Source organism: Mchenga conophoros, linkage group LG20, assembly GCF_057382185.1.
Source record: "Mchenga conophoros isolate Kocher_MC1m ecotype Shallow Benthic linkage group LG20, M_conophoros_male_GT1.1, whole genome shotgun sequence".
Taxonomy (NCBI): domain Eukaryota; kingdom Metazoa; phylum Chordata; class Actinopteri; order Cichliformes; family Cichlidae; genus Mchenga; species Mchenga conophoros.
Genome location: NC_140545.1, coordinates 28087150 through 28106599, shown reverse-complemented (window position 1 = coordinate 28106599; position 19450 = coordinate 28087150). Strand labels below are relative to the sequence as shown.

The 19450-nt window shown below is 40.3% G+C and overlaps 2 protein-coding genes across 4 annotated transcripts; both read left to right on the top strand.

Moving 5' to 3' along the window:
• The first annotated feature begins 491 nt into the window (after positions 1 to 491).
• lrif1 (ligand dependent nuclear receptor interacting factor 1) lies at positions 492 to 8555 on the top strand. The gene is made up of 3 exons (XM_085260617.1): positions 492 to 852; positions 1969 to 3415; positions 4737 to 8555. Exons 1-3 carry the CDS (start codon positions 836 to 838, stop codon positions 5658 to 5660), a joined length of 2388 nt encoding a protein of 795 aa, XP_085116743.1. The 5' UTR covers positions 492 to 835; the 3' UTR covers positions 5661 to 8555.
• A 3448-nt stretch (positions 8556 to 12003) lies between these two features.
• Positions 12004 to 17650, top strand: LOC146551000 (uncharacterized). 3 transcript variants are annotated; one of them, XM_085260644.1, is made up of 4 exons: positions 12316 to 12419; positions 12542 to 12759; positions 14361 to 14888; positions 16172 to 17650. In XM_085260644.1, exons 2-4 carry the CDS (start codon positions 12754 to 12756, stop codon positions 16643 to 16645), a joined length of 1008 nt encoding a protein of 335 aa, XP_085116770.1. In that variant the 5' UTR covers positions 12316 to 12419; positions 12542 to 12753; the 3' UTR covers positions 16646 to 17650. The 3 variants fall into 3 exon arrangements, with proteins under 3 accessions (XP_085116771.1, XP_085116770.1, XP_085116772.1); XM_085260645.1 differs by lacking the exons at positions 12316 to 12419; positions 12542 to 12759 and adding an exon at positions 12004 to 12275; XM_085260646.1 differs by lacking the exons at positions 12316 to 12419; positions 12542 to 12759 and adding an exon at positions 12804 to 13384.
• The last annotated feature ends 1800 nt before the right edge of the window (positions 17651 to 19450 follow it).

The window sequence follows — 19450 nt, the reverse complement described above, 5'->3', positions numbered from 1 at the left end:
TTCCCACTACTTGTGTCAGTGTATTTATAAATTTGTCATGGGGTGATATGGTTTACCAAAATGAACACTGCAATTAACATCAATCCCAAAACCCACTGACAACATTGGGTGTCATGTTTAAAGGAGACAGAGCCCATCTCCACCATGTGTCATGTTCAGAAATGTGCATCTTCATGACAGGTTATCTAAATATCAGACACACTTAATATATAAGAAAATATATAAATAAATATGCGTATCACAAAACGGAACCGGAAGTGGCCAAGCGGAAGTTGGTAAAAAGGGAGAGTTCAAAAGCCACAAAGGCTAACAATATTTAACTCGTCTTGTGTTGCGTGAAAAATAAATAATAGTAAATAATAAGAATAATGAACCCTGCTAAAACACGACAGAACACCACTATATTCAACCTAAAGTCAGAGTCTGCGATTAAAACAAACAAACACAATCAACACAAACTTAAAAATGGCTTGCTACGTTGAACACAACCTCGTAACAAACCGGAAATAATGTGACAGAAGGGCTGAAATGATGGAAACGAGATTCCAACTTATTACATCCATTGATGAAAGGCACCAGGGAGAAAAATGTGCAGTCAAAACATTTTTTAATGGCAATTAAACGAGAGTATTCGGAGGTTAATAGCGGTGATTACACATTTGGACCAAGGCTAGCTTTCAAGCGCTGAGGCTACGATGGTGTTTGGACGTTACCAGTAACTTATAGCTATCGTGTAAACGGAGCTCACACCAATAATTATGTATTTAATTTAGTCATTTTTCGTTACGGCAGCTAAAAATTACATTCCAGCGTTCGTCTTTTCACCAGGGGACAGATGGATACGATTTACAGGTACTGCGGTTTGATGGCTCAATGCCTCCCAGTCCCTTATTGATGATTTGTGCTTTTAAACATAACGGGAGTCATGACAACACTAATGATGGGTCCGAATAAGAAATCATAGGCTGGCTCAGTTTGCTGTTATATTTAGTATCTAATCCCATCTATTAATACTAAGTATAAATATTCTAATCATTATTATTAATTGCAATGAGCTAATCTTACAAAATATGAGATCGATCTGTCATTCATATAGTCCCACATTAAAGTTTTAAAGTTCTTATTAACTTGTTTGAAACAGTATTTAAATATTTGTACCTTTGTGTACTGCACACCTTGTCAGTTGTAATGTACCCTTGATGGTAACCGCGAATAAGGCACAAGTACCCTGTACTTACATGCAGTTTCGTGTACCGAGTCAGGTTTTTGCAGGAAACTATAAAATAATTACATTGTTAGACCGCAAGTATCCTGTATTTCCGTGTAACACGTTTTGTACAGGAAACAATAATAAAATGACATACAATAACTTGTTACCTGCAAATGACACCAAATACTGGGTACTTGCGCCTTATTCGCGGGTCATGTTATAAAGTGTTACCCCTTGATTATTAAAAGAAATATAATTGATCTCCCATTGCAGTAAAACAGCTCTTCCCAGTTATTAGGAGTAAAGCAAAAATTAAGAATTTGGGGAAAACAGTAAAAATAGTACAATAATGACGTACCTCATTTTATTTTTCCAATAAAAAAAAAAATAAAAAATACAGCATCAGATACTCCGTTGCCTCTAATTATGCTGGTGGAATAACTTCTTTGTAAAAGAGTGGGGATGAATTTCTTCTTAAATGCATGTGACACCTACGTATGCTCCCGAGTGCCTGCTTAAAGCCTTCCATCCACTCTGAGCAACAAGAGCGAGTAATAAAACTAATATTGGCTTAGAAATGCAGGCAACTATCACAAATTCAACAAAGGAAATCAGATAAGTGGACTCTCTGCCACTCTGGTAAAGGTTTAGATCTGTACTGTTTGGAGGTGTTAGAGTTCAACATAATAAAGTCATAACTGTATAAAATTCATATATTTATATTTGTGTTAATTCCGTTCTTCCTTCTGTTCTCTCAGTGGCCGAGGTGTCTTCTACCAGGCAATGCCTGCAATTGGAGCTGATGGAAAGAACATCATGAAACTGATTCCTGTCCAAATGGTGAACAGACAGTTTTTCCAACCACAGACAAGTAACACTAAAAGGGACCCAATTTCCCAGGAAGCTGTTACCATAAATATCAACTCAGCACCTGTGAACATGGTCACAGATACAGCTTTGAGTTCTTCTGTCTCTCAGCAAATAATCAGGAAGCAGGTTTCAGTTATGAATGTCTTGTCCAACCGTGTACATTCAGTCAACAACCAGTCGCTGCAGCAGCAGACTGGTAATTTAATGGCTGAAGTTCCGTCAGTGGCAACTTTTAAAGAAAAATCTGGAATGCCAGTAAAACTTCTTAATCCGCTCCCAGTTACTGTGAAATCTCCTGCACTCCCGAGAGGACAGTATCTTCAGATTCCCCCCAATGCACAAGTCCAGACCGTTCCAGCATGCAGACTCCCTGCAGCTATCCAGAAACAGATTTTTACTTCTTCTGCCAGCTCCTCCTCGGGGTCAGCATTACCCAGTGTAGTGTATGTTACTCCTGTCACCACTATAAATCAAGGCGGGACTCTGCCAACGGACACCGCTCCACACTCAGTCCGAATGTTTTCCAATGCATCAACACTGACTTCTTATGGATTTCACCCAAAGCAAAGAACACAACAGTTAAAACTGATTCCAAAGGTTTCACAAAGGTCCGACAGCCCCACACGCTGGGTGATAGAAGAAGTGGATTGTTCATCAGGTCCAAATATAAAACCTCTTAACTGTCCGTCTGTAACTTCAGAGATTCTTCAAGCAATCGCACAGAGAGAAAATTCTTCCACACAGCTCAGCACCTTCAGAAAAACAGCCTCTCAGCTGAGTCAGGACAATGGTGCACAAGGGCAAGAAAATGCTTTGGTCATGTGCAATGGCAAGGTGTTCTTTGTAGCTAAACGGTGCACCCCGCTATCTAAGACCACAACAACAACTAAAGCGTCTGAACTCAGCAAAAGCATTCTTCCACCATCTTCTTCTTTACAACAGTTTCTTCAGTCAGCTGTAACAAGTCGAGATGTTAGAACGCAAAGGGAGTCAGATGAGGTGATTGATCTATGTGACGATGATGAGTCACCTCAACAAGCAGTTAACGTGCCTGCGGTCTCTCATCTGGATGAAGACAATGTCATATTTGTATCATATAGTCCACCCAAGTCAGAGTCCTGCTCACCACGCTGCACAACTTCAAACATGGCTTTGAGAGGAGCAAAAGCCGGCCAGGACACGTCAGATAGAAATGAAACGTGTGTTTGTGGCTCAGACGTGCTTCACAGCACCTCTGCCCAGCAGTTGCAAGACGTAGAGCTTGATGCAAAAACAGAAAGTCCAACAGAGGCCAGCAGCAGCTGTGAAACAGAGAGCGACAGTCAGATAACTGAGGTAAGGCTAGTTCTGATGCTTCTGGGACTTGTTAGTGTTTTAATAAAAATGCTTTTAAGGTGTGATTGTAGACTAGATAATATAACATTTCACGTAGGTCTGCAGCTAATCATTACAGATCTGTGGTTTGGTCTATGTTTTTTGAAGGATAATTCAAGTTTGTTTGTAATTGTTTTTTGTATTGTTTTCTGTCTGGTGAGTATTTCTGATCACACCAGTGTTCGTTTGGAAGTTCAACCTCTTAACCTTGTCGGTTTTCTTGTGTGATGTACAAAATGAGTATTTATTTTCTGAAGCGTGGATGATAGAAAAACGTGGATTTATTTTCCTTTTATTTTGTCTCTGTACAGCACCGTAGTCAGTTTTCATTAACATGTGATTAAAGTGCAGACTTTCAGCTTTCAGTATTACATTAACTTGTTTACACTGGAACGTGCTACCTATTAAGCTTCACAGCATTTGGCTGAATCTGAGCAGAGTGTACAGCCCTGTGCAGCTCAGATTCATCCCATTATGTCTCTGAGCAGGCACATGATCAGCAAATACTATGACCTGGTAGCACTGGCAACCATACTTTAGCTTTAGCATTGCCTCCACCATGTTTGACAGGTGGCATCTTCCTAAGCAGGTTCTTTTCAGATGTTTTCTAAATATACTCTGGACTTTCTCTTCTTAAAAGTAACCAGTGGCACCTTGTTGTAAACCCTCTGAAGATCTTGTAGACCTTGACAATGACATCCCAACCTCTTTAAGAGCAATTTTGACTTTAGAGTACAAGCCACATTTTTAACCATGCATTAAATGCATTGCTTTATTTATTTATTTTTTTTTACACTCCAAGCACTCTACCTACCTCACATTCATGGGTAGTTTAGAATCAACAACTAAAACGAACAATTAACCTGACATGCATGTCTGTGGACGGTGGGAGGAAGGAACATGCACACAGCACACAAAGGCCGCAGCATAAACCAGGAACCTCAGGTCATCTCTTCCTGTGAGGTGACATTGCTAGCCAACAGTGTTGCATGTTGTGAGTGGGTTTTTTCTCAGTCATGGAAAGAATTTGTTTTAGTTGTCTTCTGTTGTCTTTCAGACCTTTGGTGTTGCTAGTACATTGCTTCTTTTAAGAATGTATCAGATTGTTGATTCGACCACTAGAGTTTTAGCCATCTCTTTAATAATGATGGCCTCCTTCACTTGCAGTGACCTCTCTTTGGACCACTTAGTAAAAGTTACCATAAACAGCTACTAAATGTACTTGGATCATTTGCTTAATGTGTGATAATGGTATTTTTATTTTACATTTCCCTATTTGCAGGGCTCTACAAATCCTGAGTCAGTGGCACCAAAGCCTCGCAAATTGTCTGACCACCTGCTGAGGCAGATATTCGGGATAACAGCTGAACTTAAACTTTGCCTTCAGAGGGTTGATGAACCATCAGTTGAGTCTGTCCCTGTAAATTCGCTGCACATAGACTCCATTAAGTCAGTGGAGGATAATGAGGAACCAGTGGTAGATGTTTTTCGATATGAAGGTGGCAGTTCACAAGAAACCAATATGAACAGTGGTCATACTGATATCCCGAGAGTAAAAGTACAAACTGGAAAGGAATTACCACCATCACCTGACACAGGTGTTGGAGCTCTCAAATGTTCTCATGTCAAACTGGACCAGAAACCTCCTTTTCCTTGGAAACAGAAGTTCTTTTCAGGTCAAAGTTCACACAACAGGGCATCATGTGACTGTAAAAGTAAGCAAGAGACAGATTGTTTGGAACCAGGTGGTGAGGATGTCCCTACCACAAATGAAGGCAGTATCTCACAATCACAGTATGCAGATGCTCATCTTCAGACTCAGACTTGGTTGGATCTCAGCAGAAACACAAGGAGAATAGGACGGACCAGGAAACGCACTGTGTGTCCATGTTGCATGCCCACTACTCTGGATCCTGCAGTCAAGTCCAGGGCAAGGCTAGAGGAGCTAGACAAGTGGGACTTTACAGCAGAGCAGGTGAGTAAAAAAGGGGGAAGAGCAAAGGTTCCTCGAAAAGATGGAATGATGAGCTGTGGAAAAGTCACAAACAAGCAGAACTATGTCGCCCATGTGGGCTATAGTAACATTTTGTCAACAACGTCCACGGACTGTGATGAACTAAAAAGACAGGAACGGATCAAAAGACTCAAAGATTACCTGACAGAGAAAGAGGCAGCGTTGCAACTAATGAAGAGAAAAGTGAGCTGATTGAAAATGTCCAGTATTTCTAGCACACACGTGTCCTTATAAAGTTCATTGATTAATGGACTCAAAAATGGCACCTCCTCGTGCACATTCACTTTCTGAGACTCAAAGTGAGTTTATGTTCCATGGAGCCCACCACACATATACATCAATGCTGGGTTTTTACTTGTCCAATAGGCTATAATGTGATATCATTACACACAGAGTATTTACAAACATGAAACTTTACCCTTTAAATCCTGAACCATGAAATACCTTCAGGAAAAATATTAATTTGCTTTTAGCAGTTTTCATTTGTATCATATTTGCTACATTTTGCATTTTGTTTGCTTTTTTGAGAGGCAGAGGATCACATTTATGTGGAAATTTCAAAAACTCACAAAAATGTATGTATATCCTCCTGAGAACCAGCCTATTCATTTATGCCCTCATTAATGGACATTTGTTTTTGCTCTATATCTTTTGACTTATTTGGGCTACCATAATAAGTCACACCAACCTTTCCATTGATATCACACCAGTTTGGGTGATACTTTTAGCTCCAGAAATGCAGGACATTACAAAAAAAGATATTTGGTTCCTCGGTTCTCAGGAGGTGTTGCAGGGTTAATGGAATTAAGTCTTAATTGAAAATTGCTTTTTTGTTTGTTTGTTCGCTTTGTTTGTTTTGATTGTCTGTTTTCCAATTTAAAAATGAAAATAAAGCTTATAAATAAAAGAAATGTAAAAAAAAAAAGAAAGTTGCTTAACTGGCAGGTGCTAGGGCCACTAAGGTGGACGTCTTCCATCTTGGTGGCCTAAGGATCTCCTCTTTGCTTTCTGTTGACTCCATCAGGCAGTTTCCTCCAGCTCCCACTGGAGCGATTCACAGACAAAATTCAAGCCGTATTAAGAAGAACTAGAATTTCCAAATCTGAAGATATGGTGTTCTGCTGGATGTCACAGCACCTGTTGTCAGGTGTCGAACTCCAGGCCTCAAGGGCCAGCGTCCTGCAGGTTTTAGATGTGTCCTTGATCCAACACAGCTGATTTAAATTGCTTAATGACCTCCTCAACATGTCTTGGAAGTTTTCCAGAAGCCTGGTAATGAACTTATCATTTGATTCAGGTGTGTTGACCCAGGGTGCTATCTAAAACCTGCAGGACACTGGTGCTGGAGGCCTGGAGTTCTACACCCCTGCCCTAAGTGGTATCAAGTATCTCAGGGAAATTTTTCCCTGAGAGAGGGGAGCAGGAGACTGATAGACAAACTAGGACAGGATCTGCAGTGATGTGTGTACTAGTTTGTTTATCAGTTGATCCGTGTCTGTACCCTCACCCATGGTCACAAGCTATGGATAGAGAACAAAAGAAACAGACACCAGAATAAGAGAGAGACACCAGATGTCAGAGTCAAAGCCAGCTGCTTCACTCTTGTCATGTGGTCACCTGCACGGTGAATGGTAAATGGACTGGTTCTTATATAGCATACTCAAACAACTTGTCTTTTTCACCCATTCATTCCTCTGCTTACCCACTGAGCTAAAGTGGCACCCAGTTTATGTCTTTTCCAACACACTTACAGCTTACATGTTTCTTACTGGTCAGGTTTCTTGTTTTTTTCTGACAACCATTAAACTGAAAACAAACTCTGTTTCCAAAAACTGTTATGGAAGTTCAAAAACAGGTCATAAACTATAACTTTTTATTGATAAGATTATTTTAAAGTTTACATCAAATGCTAAAACTGAGAAATTATGTGTTTTTTAAAAAGGTAACCAAAGAGATAACTGATCTAGTTCTTATAATTCTTTTTATTCTTTGTTTTTAATGGCTGCTCTATTCTTTATTTACAGAGCTCCATGACGATTGTTAGTACGCACAGATAAAAAGCTAGCAACCTATAATGGTGTAGTAATTTACATATCTCATTAATGCATTAATGAGTCTATGTTATTCATTATTGATGAATGATGTGCAGAAAGGTTTCATGTAATGGTTTCCAGACTTATCGCAGATTGAATCAGCAGTTTTACTAAATTCCTGGTTTTTCCATCAGTTCCTGCCAGTAAGTGTCTCTTTACATACAAGGAGATAACTGGACTCCATTAGGTTTGTAAAGATGTTTCACCTCTGAGGCTTCTTCAGGTCATGTGATGGGGGCAGTATTTCCAACCTAAAATGAAGGTGAAATAAAGGGGTTGTTTAAAAAAGTGGTTATGCAACACAATGGGAAACTGTTGCTGTCATTAATTAAACATTTTAAATGAATATTTATTTTCTTACAAAACTGTTTCAATATTTGAATCGTTGTCTTTCTGCTATTTATAGTTACACAAAGGTTTTAATTGAATACTGTATTATTTAATTTACATTTTTAAACTGAATCACAATATTTTTGTAAACAGGGTTATATGTTTTATAGTTAAGTTTGCTATGGTTTACCTTGTGCTGTGTAGAACAATACAATAGCATGTATCTGCTCAGTGATGCACTTTTTCGTTTGTAAACCTTAATTCTTCACTTTTGAATAATAGATTAAATCACTCTGTTCCACTTCAGCTTGTAAGCTGCATCCTAAACATTACTTATAATGTTTTCATTTGTTTTCCAAACACAGCCTAACATGTACTGAATCATGACAGACAGTGTAAGCTTTGTCTTTACAAAGTGGATATTTACAAATGGTATGAAACATAGTTGTTCTGAATTGGACGCAGTGAAGCAGACATCTCTGACTTCTGTTGGAAACATGTGACCATCAGTTTTAGGTTTCTTCATGTTTTTGATTAAAATATGTATTCATGATTTATTTAATTCCATTTCCACTAAATGAACATTTATTTAAAACTTGCCTTCTTGCTGTTTTCTTGTCTGTTATCTGTAACATACATTAATTACAGTTCAATTGTGTGTGGATCACAGTGTGTACAGTGATTTCTTTTTGCAAATGAACACAGTGTCATAATTCATTATCTGCTTTTTATTACCATTAAATGCACTGTAATTGAAGGAAGGATGTACATGCATTTAAACAGAGACAGAAAAACACCTCCCTGCCTTGATAATTAATTCTGATTCTATTTATTATTTAATTTCTGGACATTTTGTTCAGAGTTCCTTGGTCCACAAAATAGCCTGACTTTTATGTGGTGTGATGTGTATACATGCTACAAAAAGACCCTCTGCGCTCTACATCAGTCTCAATATTTCAATTCAGTCATAGCACTGAATGAAGTTTCTGACCTTCAAAAACATGCAGCACCAGCCCATAATGAGCACATGTGATGTGTATGTGAAAATCATAAAAAAAAAACTTCTTTATTTAATCATTTTAATCCTAACAGGTTCAAGGTACAAGGTTCTTTATTTGTCACATGCATAGTTATACAAGTATAACACACGCGAAATGTAGCCTGACACGCTCCTCGACATGTGCAAAAAAATTGGGGGGGGCGTGTAGAGGAAGAACATTATATATATATATATATATATATATATATATATATATATATATAGTATATATATATATATATATATAGTATATATATATATATATATATATATATATATATATATATATATATATATATATATATAGTATATATATATAGTGTATATATATATATATATATATATATATATATATATATATATATATATATATATATATATATATATATAGTATATACATTGGGTGAATGTGCAGTAGTAGCAGCAAGCAGGTGAATTCTGTACATTAATATGAATAGACATCTGACTATTTTACAGGATAGACAATATAAACATATTTAAAATTAAAGGAATTGAAATGTACATTGTGCCTTGGTTTAGTGTCTGGAAGAGTCCTGACAGGGTCTGCTTTAAAGATGTCCCTTGGTTGATACTTGACCAACTGGGACTCACACTGGAGGACCACTGCACAAGGTAGCTGGTGGGGTCATAGAATCGGCCCTTCACCTACGCAAGGCAGGTGCATGACCCAGCGGCCGAGCAACGCCAGGCACTCACATAAAGGAGAGGTTTGGCTGGTGGACCTAATTGGCCTTGAGCAATTCATGGATGGGCTCCCAGTAGACACAGCAGAGTGGGTCTGCTGCCACCGACCAGCCGATCCGCATGCCGTGGTGAAGCGGTCGGAGAACCACCTGTCAGTGCAGCTAAGAGAATCAATGAGTCGGTCAAAACCAGCAGTGGCAAGTCAGCCAGTCCCAACTCTAGGGAGGCCGCTCTGGGTCTGAGTCATTGCACAGTGGCTATGGACAATGCACTCCACTCACTGCGAGCCACACAAGCATTGGGGCTGGAGTGCTGGAGATGTGAACAACTAGGACACGTCAGTCGAGAGTCCCGTGTATGGAGGCGGGACAGATAATGTGGACTCAGGCTGCACGCTGACTCTGGTCCACCATTCCCTTCGTTCAACCCAGGATATTGTTGGAGGCAGAGTAGGTGACGCTTAGGTGTATGCCCAGGGACATACACAGGCTCTGCCTGCTCCAGTAATTCACTCCATCTGAGATTTCCCACTAGAGCAGTCTTGTGATGACGCTCTACGCGCAGCCTTTGACCGAGGGATGGAAACTGATGATCAAATGGTGTGCTCAGACGTAGCGCTGACCGACCCTCTTTCTGTGATGGTTAGAGACAGATTGTATTGAATGAGTCATGACACACCCAGTTGGTGGTGCCAAAAAGCAGCTGGAAAATAATTTTCCAGGCAGCTCATTGTAACCCTATGGCAGGGCGTATGGGATATACCAAAACTCTGAGAAGAATAATGGTCTGGTTATTGACTGGACATTCAAGGGGATGTATGCCGATGATGTGCATTGTTGGGTCTGTGTTTCCACATGCCCCGCTAGTTTAGAGACTTATTCCTCATGAAGAACAGAAAACAAGACAGAACATCTTCAACCGGTCTTTTCACTCCTTAACGAGGGAAGTTTGGGTCAGAACCAGCTCTTGGAGCTCACGCTCCTCACCTGTCTGTAGCCCAAATCCTTCAAAGAGCAGCTTCCCTCGTCGGCTTTTTATTGACAAACTGTTACAATACACATCACAGCAAAAGCACCTCCCTCCGTAAATTGAATTGTACTTGTTATTAATCTCTGTCTCTCTTCCACAGCATGTCTTTATCCTGTTTTCCTTCTCTCACCCCAACCGGTTGCAGCAGATGGCCCCGCCCCTCCCTGAGCCCGGTTCTGCTGGAGGTTTCTTCCTGTTAAAAGGGAGTTTTTCCTTCCCACTGTCACCAAAGTGCTTGCTCATAGGGAGTCATATGATTGTTGGTTTTTTCTCTGTATCTATTATTGTACGATCTACTATACAATATAAAGCGCCTTGAGGCGACTGTAGTTGTGATTTGGCGCTATATAAATAAAATTGAATTGAATTGAATGGGTGAGTGTGAGATCATTTCACATTTGCCATTTCTTTCTTTATTTTTCTTTTCTTTTTATGTGTGTGCAAACATTTCTGGGTTTTTTTTATTTCTTGGGATTCGGTATCTTTGGAAGAGTTTATCTCTGTATGTGTGCAAATGTATGTGGATTCATTTAATCCTGCAATCCTGAGATTTAAGGTTGGATCAAGCTCAATGCAGGCACACCGAATGGGCCACGCATGATCAGGAAACATGTGGAAACATTTCCGTGTTTGGATTGCTTGGAATTTTGTTCCGGTGGTTTCTTTAGCCGTTTCTATCTCTGTATGTGTGGAAATCTTTGTGCATTCCCGTGTTCCTGCTTTGAGATCTAAGGTTGGCTGAATTGGTTGATCTCTGTGGACAATCACATTTGTGCACAAACATTTCTGTGCTTGGATTTTTAGGAATTTTGGATTGGTAATCAGTTTACCAATCCAGATGTGTACAGAAGTATGTGCATTCATGTGTACATGTGTGGAGATCTGAGGCTGGTTTCTAGGGTGGACCTCTGCACATAATCATATGTGTGTGCAAACATTTCTGTGTTTGGATTGATTGAAAATTGGGTCTGTTGGTTTCTTTGTTAGCAGTTATCTCTGGTTGTGTGCAAATGTGTGCATGCGTTATTTCATTATTTAATTAATTAATTAAATTCATTTTGCACTCGTGGCTCTCCTTAGCCTGGTTTCCCCTTTTGGCAATAACCTCTTTGGCTTTGGAGAAAACCCTTTCACGTGGTACTGAAGAGGCAGAAGTGCACAAGTACCCCACAGTAGGCTTATGTTAGGCTAAAATATATGCACCTCCACCCACGGATCTTTATGTATGTCCAGAAATCACACCAACACTCACTTTCTGAACTAGCGAGGCTTCAGACGTCATCACCGACGTCACTCACCCATAAAGGTGCAAGCAACACACGATTCCTGAAATACTTCCTGGACTTCTCAACACACCCTCCGAAACCTTCCCTTTTTTTCCCAGCACATATCATTTTTATGTCAAGTACGCATTTTTAACGCAGCATTTTTTTTTTATTATTAATATTATTATTATCATTATTGGTTTTTTTTTTTTTACAGTTTCACTTAAAATCGCTGTTAGGCTAAATGAATGTTTTATTCTGAAATTCGGCCCGGAAGTCCGTTCGCCTGTGGCAAAGTGAAACAAGAGCATATCGGGGTCTTGGGAAAAAGGGCTGCTTTGCTAAGGTATGTGTTACTGCGTTTGACTTGCGTGTTACTAGTATGTTATGTGTGTGTTTAACGTGAACGGCGATCTTCGGCACTGTGAAAATCCGCCTCCGCGTTTTGAGGTTTGAGTTGGTTTCTTGTCCCTCTCGAACGTGAGCTGAGGTACGACACCCAGGTGTTGACGAGCTTTTTGGAAACAAATGTGCTAATTAGCGGTCTAAGACTTGTCCTTGGTTACAAAGCCTTTCTTGCTGTTCTCTAACAAAATGGTGTCTGTGTAACAGGAACACCGGGCTCGGTCTCTTTCACGGGCGAGTTTTATCTCGGTGTGCGTTTCAGCGAACGTCATGTTAGATTTTTCACACCGGGACCTTTTTTTTTTTTTATAAACATGGCTGTTCAAGTCCTTTGCCAGGAAGTATACATCTGGTATCATCAGCATGGGCCAGAGAGAAACTGTGGGTACGCTGGGAAAGGAAGTCCAATTAACGCTTAGATGTCGGTAAGACGTTGGGCAAGCAACTATTCGCATCATTTATATGTGTAAGCAGTTTCACATAAGTAGTAATGCCAAAGTTTCACTTTTAAGCTTTGAAAGTTCAAAAGTAGTTTTGTAACATTTTAGTTTAAGAAAAAGTGTTAAAGTACTCAATGCAGAAGAATTTCCCATGTTAACGTTACAGTGGGGGAATAATTATTTGCTCTTCTGCTGAATTTGTTTGTTCACTTACCAAAAAAAGAACAGTCTCAAATTTTTATGGTAGTTTCATTGATATTCTCTCTCTCTCTATTAAAATGAAACACACGCACATTACATAAAAGTTGGAATTTATTTGCAGGTCATTAAGTCAGATGAGTATTTGAGCCCCTGTAACAAAGCCAGAATACAACCAAATGAATTAGATCCTTCTGTTCTCAACTTGTTTTGTGCATTAAGCACACATAACAAGATTCCACAGAATCAGTGTCTTTCATTCCTACATCTCCACCACCGTGGGAAACACCAAAGGACCTCGTGGATAAGATTGTAGACTGGTACAAGGCTGGACTGGGCTACGAGACCATGAGCAAGAAGCTTGTCAATCACCTGAAGGAAGCTGGAGCCACAGTTAACAAAAACATACCTGGTAATCCACTATGCAATAACGGATTGAAACACCCACAAGGTCCCCGTAATCAAGAACATGTATAGGCCTGTCTGAACTTTGACAGTGAACATCTTAATGATTCACAGGAGGCCTGAGGAAAACTGCTGAAGTTGCATGAAACCAAAATCAAGCTCTTTGGGGAACACCATCCCCATACTCGAGCACAGAGATGGACACACTGTACTTCTACTGTACTGCACACATTGTGATTGGTACATGGTGAAAATTATATAGGGTAATTTACTGGTTCACTCTGGGCTGTTTTATTGGGACTGACAAAGAGCCACAGATGAGCAGCTGGCATATTCTTATTCTTATTCTTTGACCTAAGCATTCGTGTTGCATCTCAATTACATCAAGGGGACGCTGGGACGCGTTGCTATGATAATGACCATCCACATCAGATGGTACTAGATTTTAATGGACAAGCAGTCAATCCAAGTAGGTACTAATGGAAAAGGGCTTTGGTTGAGGTTTGTGCTCTTGGAGTGCTTGTTTATCGCATGTGGTTGCCTAGACACTGTGAATGATTCTTCTGATATGACCCAAAACATGCTGCCAAGGCAACAAAGGAGTGGCTAAAGAAGCATATTAAGGTCCCCGGCTGTCCTACCCAGACTCCAGACCTCAATTCTATAAAAATCTGTGAGACGAGTTGAAGCCTGAGAAAGAAACCTTTAGAGTTTCTATAAAGAAGAGTTGTCCAGAATCCCCCCTGTGATGTGTGCAACCTTGATGGCCAACTATAGGAAACATCTGTCAGCTGTGCTTACAACAAGGGTTTCTCCACCAACAACAAAGTCATGTTTTGTCAATTCCCCCATTGTGTACTGCTGGAAGCTGAGGTGGAGCTTTTTCTTCAGTCTGTGACTGTTTTCATCATCTGATTCTTCTATTTTTTTATGTGTCACTTTATTAAACGATTGCTTATTGATTAAATGATTTGTGTACACAGATCATGGATCTCCTCAGCAGTTTGGAAATCTACATCCCTGCGGAGGCTGAGGTGAAAAACATCCCTTTGTTGACCTTGCCAAAGTCTGTACTCAGAAGAATGGGCCTCCCTCTACTGAATGCCTCCAGGAATCTTGCAGACTCTCCAGAAGGCATATGGATTTCTCCAGCAGTTATACGGAAGAAAGGCCAGAGACACACAGGAAGTGCAATAGATAACATGACCTCCGTGCTGGGGAAAGAGTTGCGCGCTTCAAGGGGTCCTTTTCGAATGTCTTTTGTTTCCTCGAACCGTGCAGCTCACGAGGTGCTGAAGGGCACCGTTCCCAAGGCACCTCTATGTCAAACCTCTCAATTCCCTTCGGACTCTGCCCCGCGAACCGGTCGAGATGCTGTCGTCATCTACCGTGGGCAAGTTTACTTGTCCATCAGAATGCCTAGTCGTAGCCATAGTCAGCGTGGGAAACAGATGACTTCTCAGCCTGTCACTCCTTCAACGTCCCACTTGTCTTCAAAGAAAAGGAAAAAGGTAACACAACTTTCTTTCTGCTAAAACGACCAGTTTACAAAAAGTCTAGCAGAGGTCGTATTTACACAGAGCAGTCTGTTGCTGTTCCAGAAGGGAGAATGATTCAATACAACACAGTTATATATCATTGAAAAGAATCATAATGAATATATTTATGTTACTATTAACCTAAAACACACAAATGCTCTCCATTCTTTTCTCTTTTCACATGGTTTAGCCTGATCACTCGGTGTAAACTCTTGATTATTGGTCTCAGCCTTTATCTGAAACCAACCTGACATCAGGTAACAGAAACACCAGTCCAGCGCATGCAGAAATTATATTGCTGCACGCCGCAGGAATATAACAGCAGAGGGACATGATATATTTAAATCCACAAACTCGGTATTAAACAGAAAATGTAAGAAGTAGAAATGATTAAGTTAGCTTTGGAGAGACAAAGTGTGACATGGACACAGTGGACTGGTATCTCTGTTACGTGCCTTGCTGTGATATCGAGTTGCTGAAAGGGGTTGATTTCAGCCAGGAACCGACATCTGGTGAGAATTTTATGTTCAATACACAGAGACAGACAACAGTTCACACCTGTGGGAATTTACATTTAACCTGACCCCACTAACATGTCTTTGGCTGTGGGAGGAAGCCGGGGTACCCGGGGAGAACATGCAAACTCCACACAGGAAAGACCCGGCCAGGGGGTGAAATCCAACTAGGCACCATCTTGCTGTGAGGCAGCAATGCTAATCTTACTTAGCACTTAGTTCCTCCTACACCAAGTGTCACATCGGGCAGCTAATGATCTCTATCGACGTTGGTCTGCAGCAACTGCTACATCTTCGTCTCAGGCGATGTCGACGGTTTTCAGATCATCCATAAACGTTCGACACCATGTGATTAGCACTGCTTTGACAGTGCTAATCACCACCAATAATAATTGTTATTATTATTAATTTACAGAATATAAAGTTCAAGCTTATCTCTAGTATCAAGATGCAAATAAACATGCATGTATTAGGAGGCCCCTACAAATGTAAAGCTACATGCTGCTGCCTGTAATCAACCTATTTGACAAACAATTGAGCCTTAGGGTTCCCCAAAAGTATATTTCATAATATGCTTTTGGTGGGTTTTTTGGAATTCATGAGATTCCACAAAAAACTGAACTAAATGACAGAATAGCATCTCCCAGAAGCCTCTGGATTATGTTTATGTTCATTTGTATTTTAGTCCTAGAATGCTACTTTAAACGCTAATTCTGTGACTTTTTTTTGTACATCCTTTAGACGATGCCAAGCGACAACAAGCCCAAGAAAAAGCACAACATATGTAAAGTAATGCATACAGAAAACAAGAAGGATGACGCACACAGGACAAGAGATGTTCACTTTCTGCCAAAACCCACTGAGAGTGAGTGTGAAGTGGGCAGCCAGTGTCCTGCAGATTCTAGAGGAGAGCCGCTCTCAGAGGCCCCCCTGAAGGCAGCTTGCTTTCAGCCTCACAGGGAGCCAGAGGAGGATCTGGCTGCCGAGGAAGCAGACGGCCCCGGTGAGAACAATGACAGAGGTGGTAGTCTACAGATGGACATCAGGGAAGTTGACCAAAGTAGCAGGGGCAGGGTGGAGCCCCTGGGTGCAGCTGCCGCCTCCACATCACTGCAGATGGACTGTGACTTTAACGAGTTGGCACAGGAGGAGAAGATCGCTCAAATGAGAGCCAAACTTAGACAGAGCGAAGCTGCTCTAAACCTGCTTTCTTAAAGTGACCTCACATTTGTTAGCCTTTTTGTACTGAATGTTTAGAATAGACTTTTATACATTTGTCTTCTGTGAACACATGCACATTAATAAAAGTGGTGTCGATGGGCTTATGTGTTTGGTGATCCTTTTTGTTTTATTTAGGCGTCCAAAAACAGATGTTGTACTAGTGTGGTGTTCTCTTCTCATTAGGTGCAGTTTATAGCAAGGTCTTCAATGTTTGGATGTTTTTGATGTGTTAGTTCATTTCCTTTTGATAAAACCTCAAACCATAGCAGCGTATGGTTTGATTATTTCAAGCTGTAGTTTGGTCCCATTTACAAAGTGAACCAAATAGTTCTTTGTTAAAATACTTCTTTTTTCCAGAATATATAATGTGTTTTTCCTGGTTCAGTAACTAAGACTGTTTTTGTCTTTCTTTCTTATTCTTTTTTTTTTTTTTTTTTTTAATCAAGCATACCAAATCACACTTTTGCTTTTGTTTAGTATGATAGTTTCCCTGATCACCTTGAAACACCTCCACAGGTCATGAGTTGGTCTTATGTTTGTTGAAAGTGCTCCAAACCATAAACAATAAATATGACTAATCTTTGTGCATATGTTTCATAATGAGACTTTTAATACTAAGACCTGTAAAAAATCATTATTATTGCTGTTATTATTATTATTATTATTATTATTTGGTGACCTAGTGCTGAAATGGTTGTGGTGTGACTGTTGTCCTTTCTACTCTGCTTTCTCACTCCTTAAATTATTTTTCATATGCAGGTCTTACACTCTGAGCCTGACATTTCTTCTGTCAGTGTGGAACAAGAAAGTCAGGACTTTGAATTGTGACATAGTGACTGTGCTCACACTCACCTCTCTGCTTTGGTCCCTGAATGATTCAAAATGTTTAGCATGGACTCATCTAGTGTTTAAGGTTTTCATTTCTGTGTTTGAAATTCATTTCTATAGATGTATATCTGATTGGAAAATATGTTTGCATTAAAAGCATTCTGTATGGGGCTTTGACTTTTTGTTTTAAAGAAGCATCTCACCACACCAAAGGGTCACAGTTTATGCTGTAACCAGGGTTGGAATCAGAAGAGTTCAGAATATTGAAACTGAAGGAAAGTTTAAAAAAAAAAGTGAGGTTTGTTGTATTAGTGTGAGTTATTGGATTATCCCAGAAAGTTGATTCTGTTCATCTGGACGTTCTCATTAGGAGAAATGTTTCCTCATCATCAGCTGACTGCAGGTTTCCAACCATATAAACAGGACATCTGCACACTGACTGAAACTAACAACACTGATTAACAGTGGACTGTGAGGTCAGTTTCATGATCATTAATATGGAAATTGATCAAAGCCAACTGAACAATGTCCATGAGTACCATTCACAGAGAGTTGTGGAATGGCTGCAATCACAGCATTGTAAGATGGTGACAGATGTACCCTTAGACCCCCTCCTCCATTCAGAGATTGTTTTTCCTTTTCGCGCTCAAACCAGCGTTCCTCCCTGTCCAGGATGTGTACATCCTCATTATTGAAAGAGTGTCCACTGGCCTGTAGGTGTAAATAGACTGCAGAGCCCTGGCCTGACGAGGTACAGTCAGGTCCATAAATATTGGGACATCGACACAATTCTAACATTTTTGGCTCTATACACCACCACAATGGATTGCAAATGAAACAAACAAGACGTGCTTTAACTGCAGACTGTCAACTTTTATTTGAGGGTATTTACATCCAAATCAGGTGAACGGTGTAGGAATTACAACAGATTGCAAATGTGCCTCCCACTTTTTAAGTGTATGTAAATACTCTGACTAAAAACTGACGGTTCTATATCACTAATGTCACCAATTTTGCTGGCATGAAGCCAAATGGTTTAATGTTCTTAGTGATGGCTCAGAAATCAACCACAAACAGGGACGCGCGTCGCTATAAGACAAATTATGTGACCCATACAGCTGCCGTGTCATACACACTGACGTGGATGCAGTCGTTGTTTGTACAGCGATCAGGGCTCAAATTGTGTTTGTCGGGAACTCCTTTGCATCGGAGCTGTTTGTGAGGTTATCACCCAGCACACAATGATCTCCACCCTTCACACACACCAGCACTCCCACTGTCACGAGCGCTTATATTTCCCAAACACTTTCACTTTGATTTCACGTGTTTCATTTATACGTCTTTGCAAAACCTATTTTTGAAGTCTGCATTTGACACACTGTATTAATCAGTCATATGAATTTGTTATAATCAAATTAATATACACCTCTCGTTCATTCAGTTAGCACTTATATAAACAGGACCGCTCATCAGTCAGGATAAATGAGCGATGTTCAGGATGCTTGCAATAATTTTACATCCAGCAGATGTCGCTATTAAGCAGCACATCCACACAGTCGACAGAAGGGAAACGTTGGGAAACATCACTATTAGAACCTAAACATTTACTCCTCGCTCCATGATGGGTAATTCATTTTTTTGAAAAAAAATAAAAATCTCCACCACCACGGCTGCGCTATGAATCCTGGGATAGGGTGGACCACGAAGGATTCATCCAACCTGTCCTTCACACCTGGGAAAAGGAGGCCACATTTGGAGGAACCTTCAAACTGGGACAGCCTTCGTTGCCTCGCTGTGATGTAATCGGCCTTCAAGGATGCGGCCCCTGACCTGGGACACTGTATATGCCAAGAACCGGCACTGGTACAGAGGCTAGGGGGCCTAAACGAGAAAACCAACAGGAATAGGTTATATTTTTATTTATAATATAAATGGAATGCAGTATAATATCACTGCCGAATGAATTCTTTG

Excerpts from the sequence above, each read along its gene's own strand:
- lrif1 (XM_085260617.1), top strand. Across the intron at positions 3,416-4,736 it reads GCGACAGTCAGATAACTGAG|GGCTCTACAAATCCTGAGTC; the intron begins GTAAGGCTAGTT and ends CCCTATTTGCAG.
- LOC146551000 (XM_085260644.1), top strand. Across the intron at positions 14,889-16,171 it reads CTTCAAAGAAAAGGAAAAAG|ACGATGCCAAGCGACAACAA; the intron begins GTAACACAACTT and ends TACATCCTTTAG.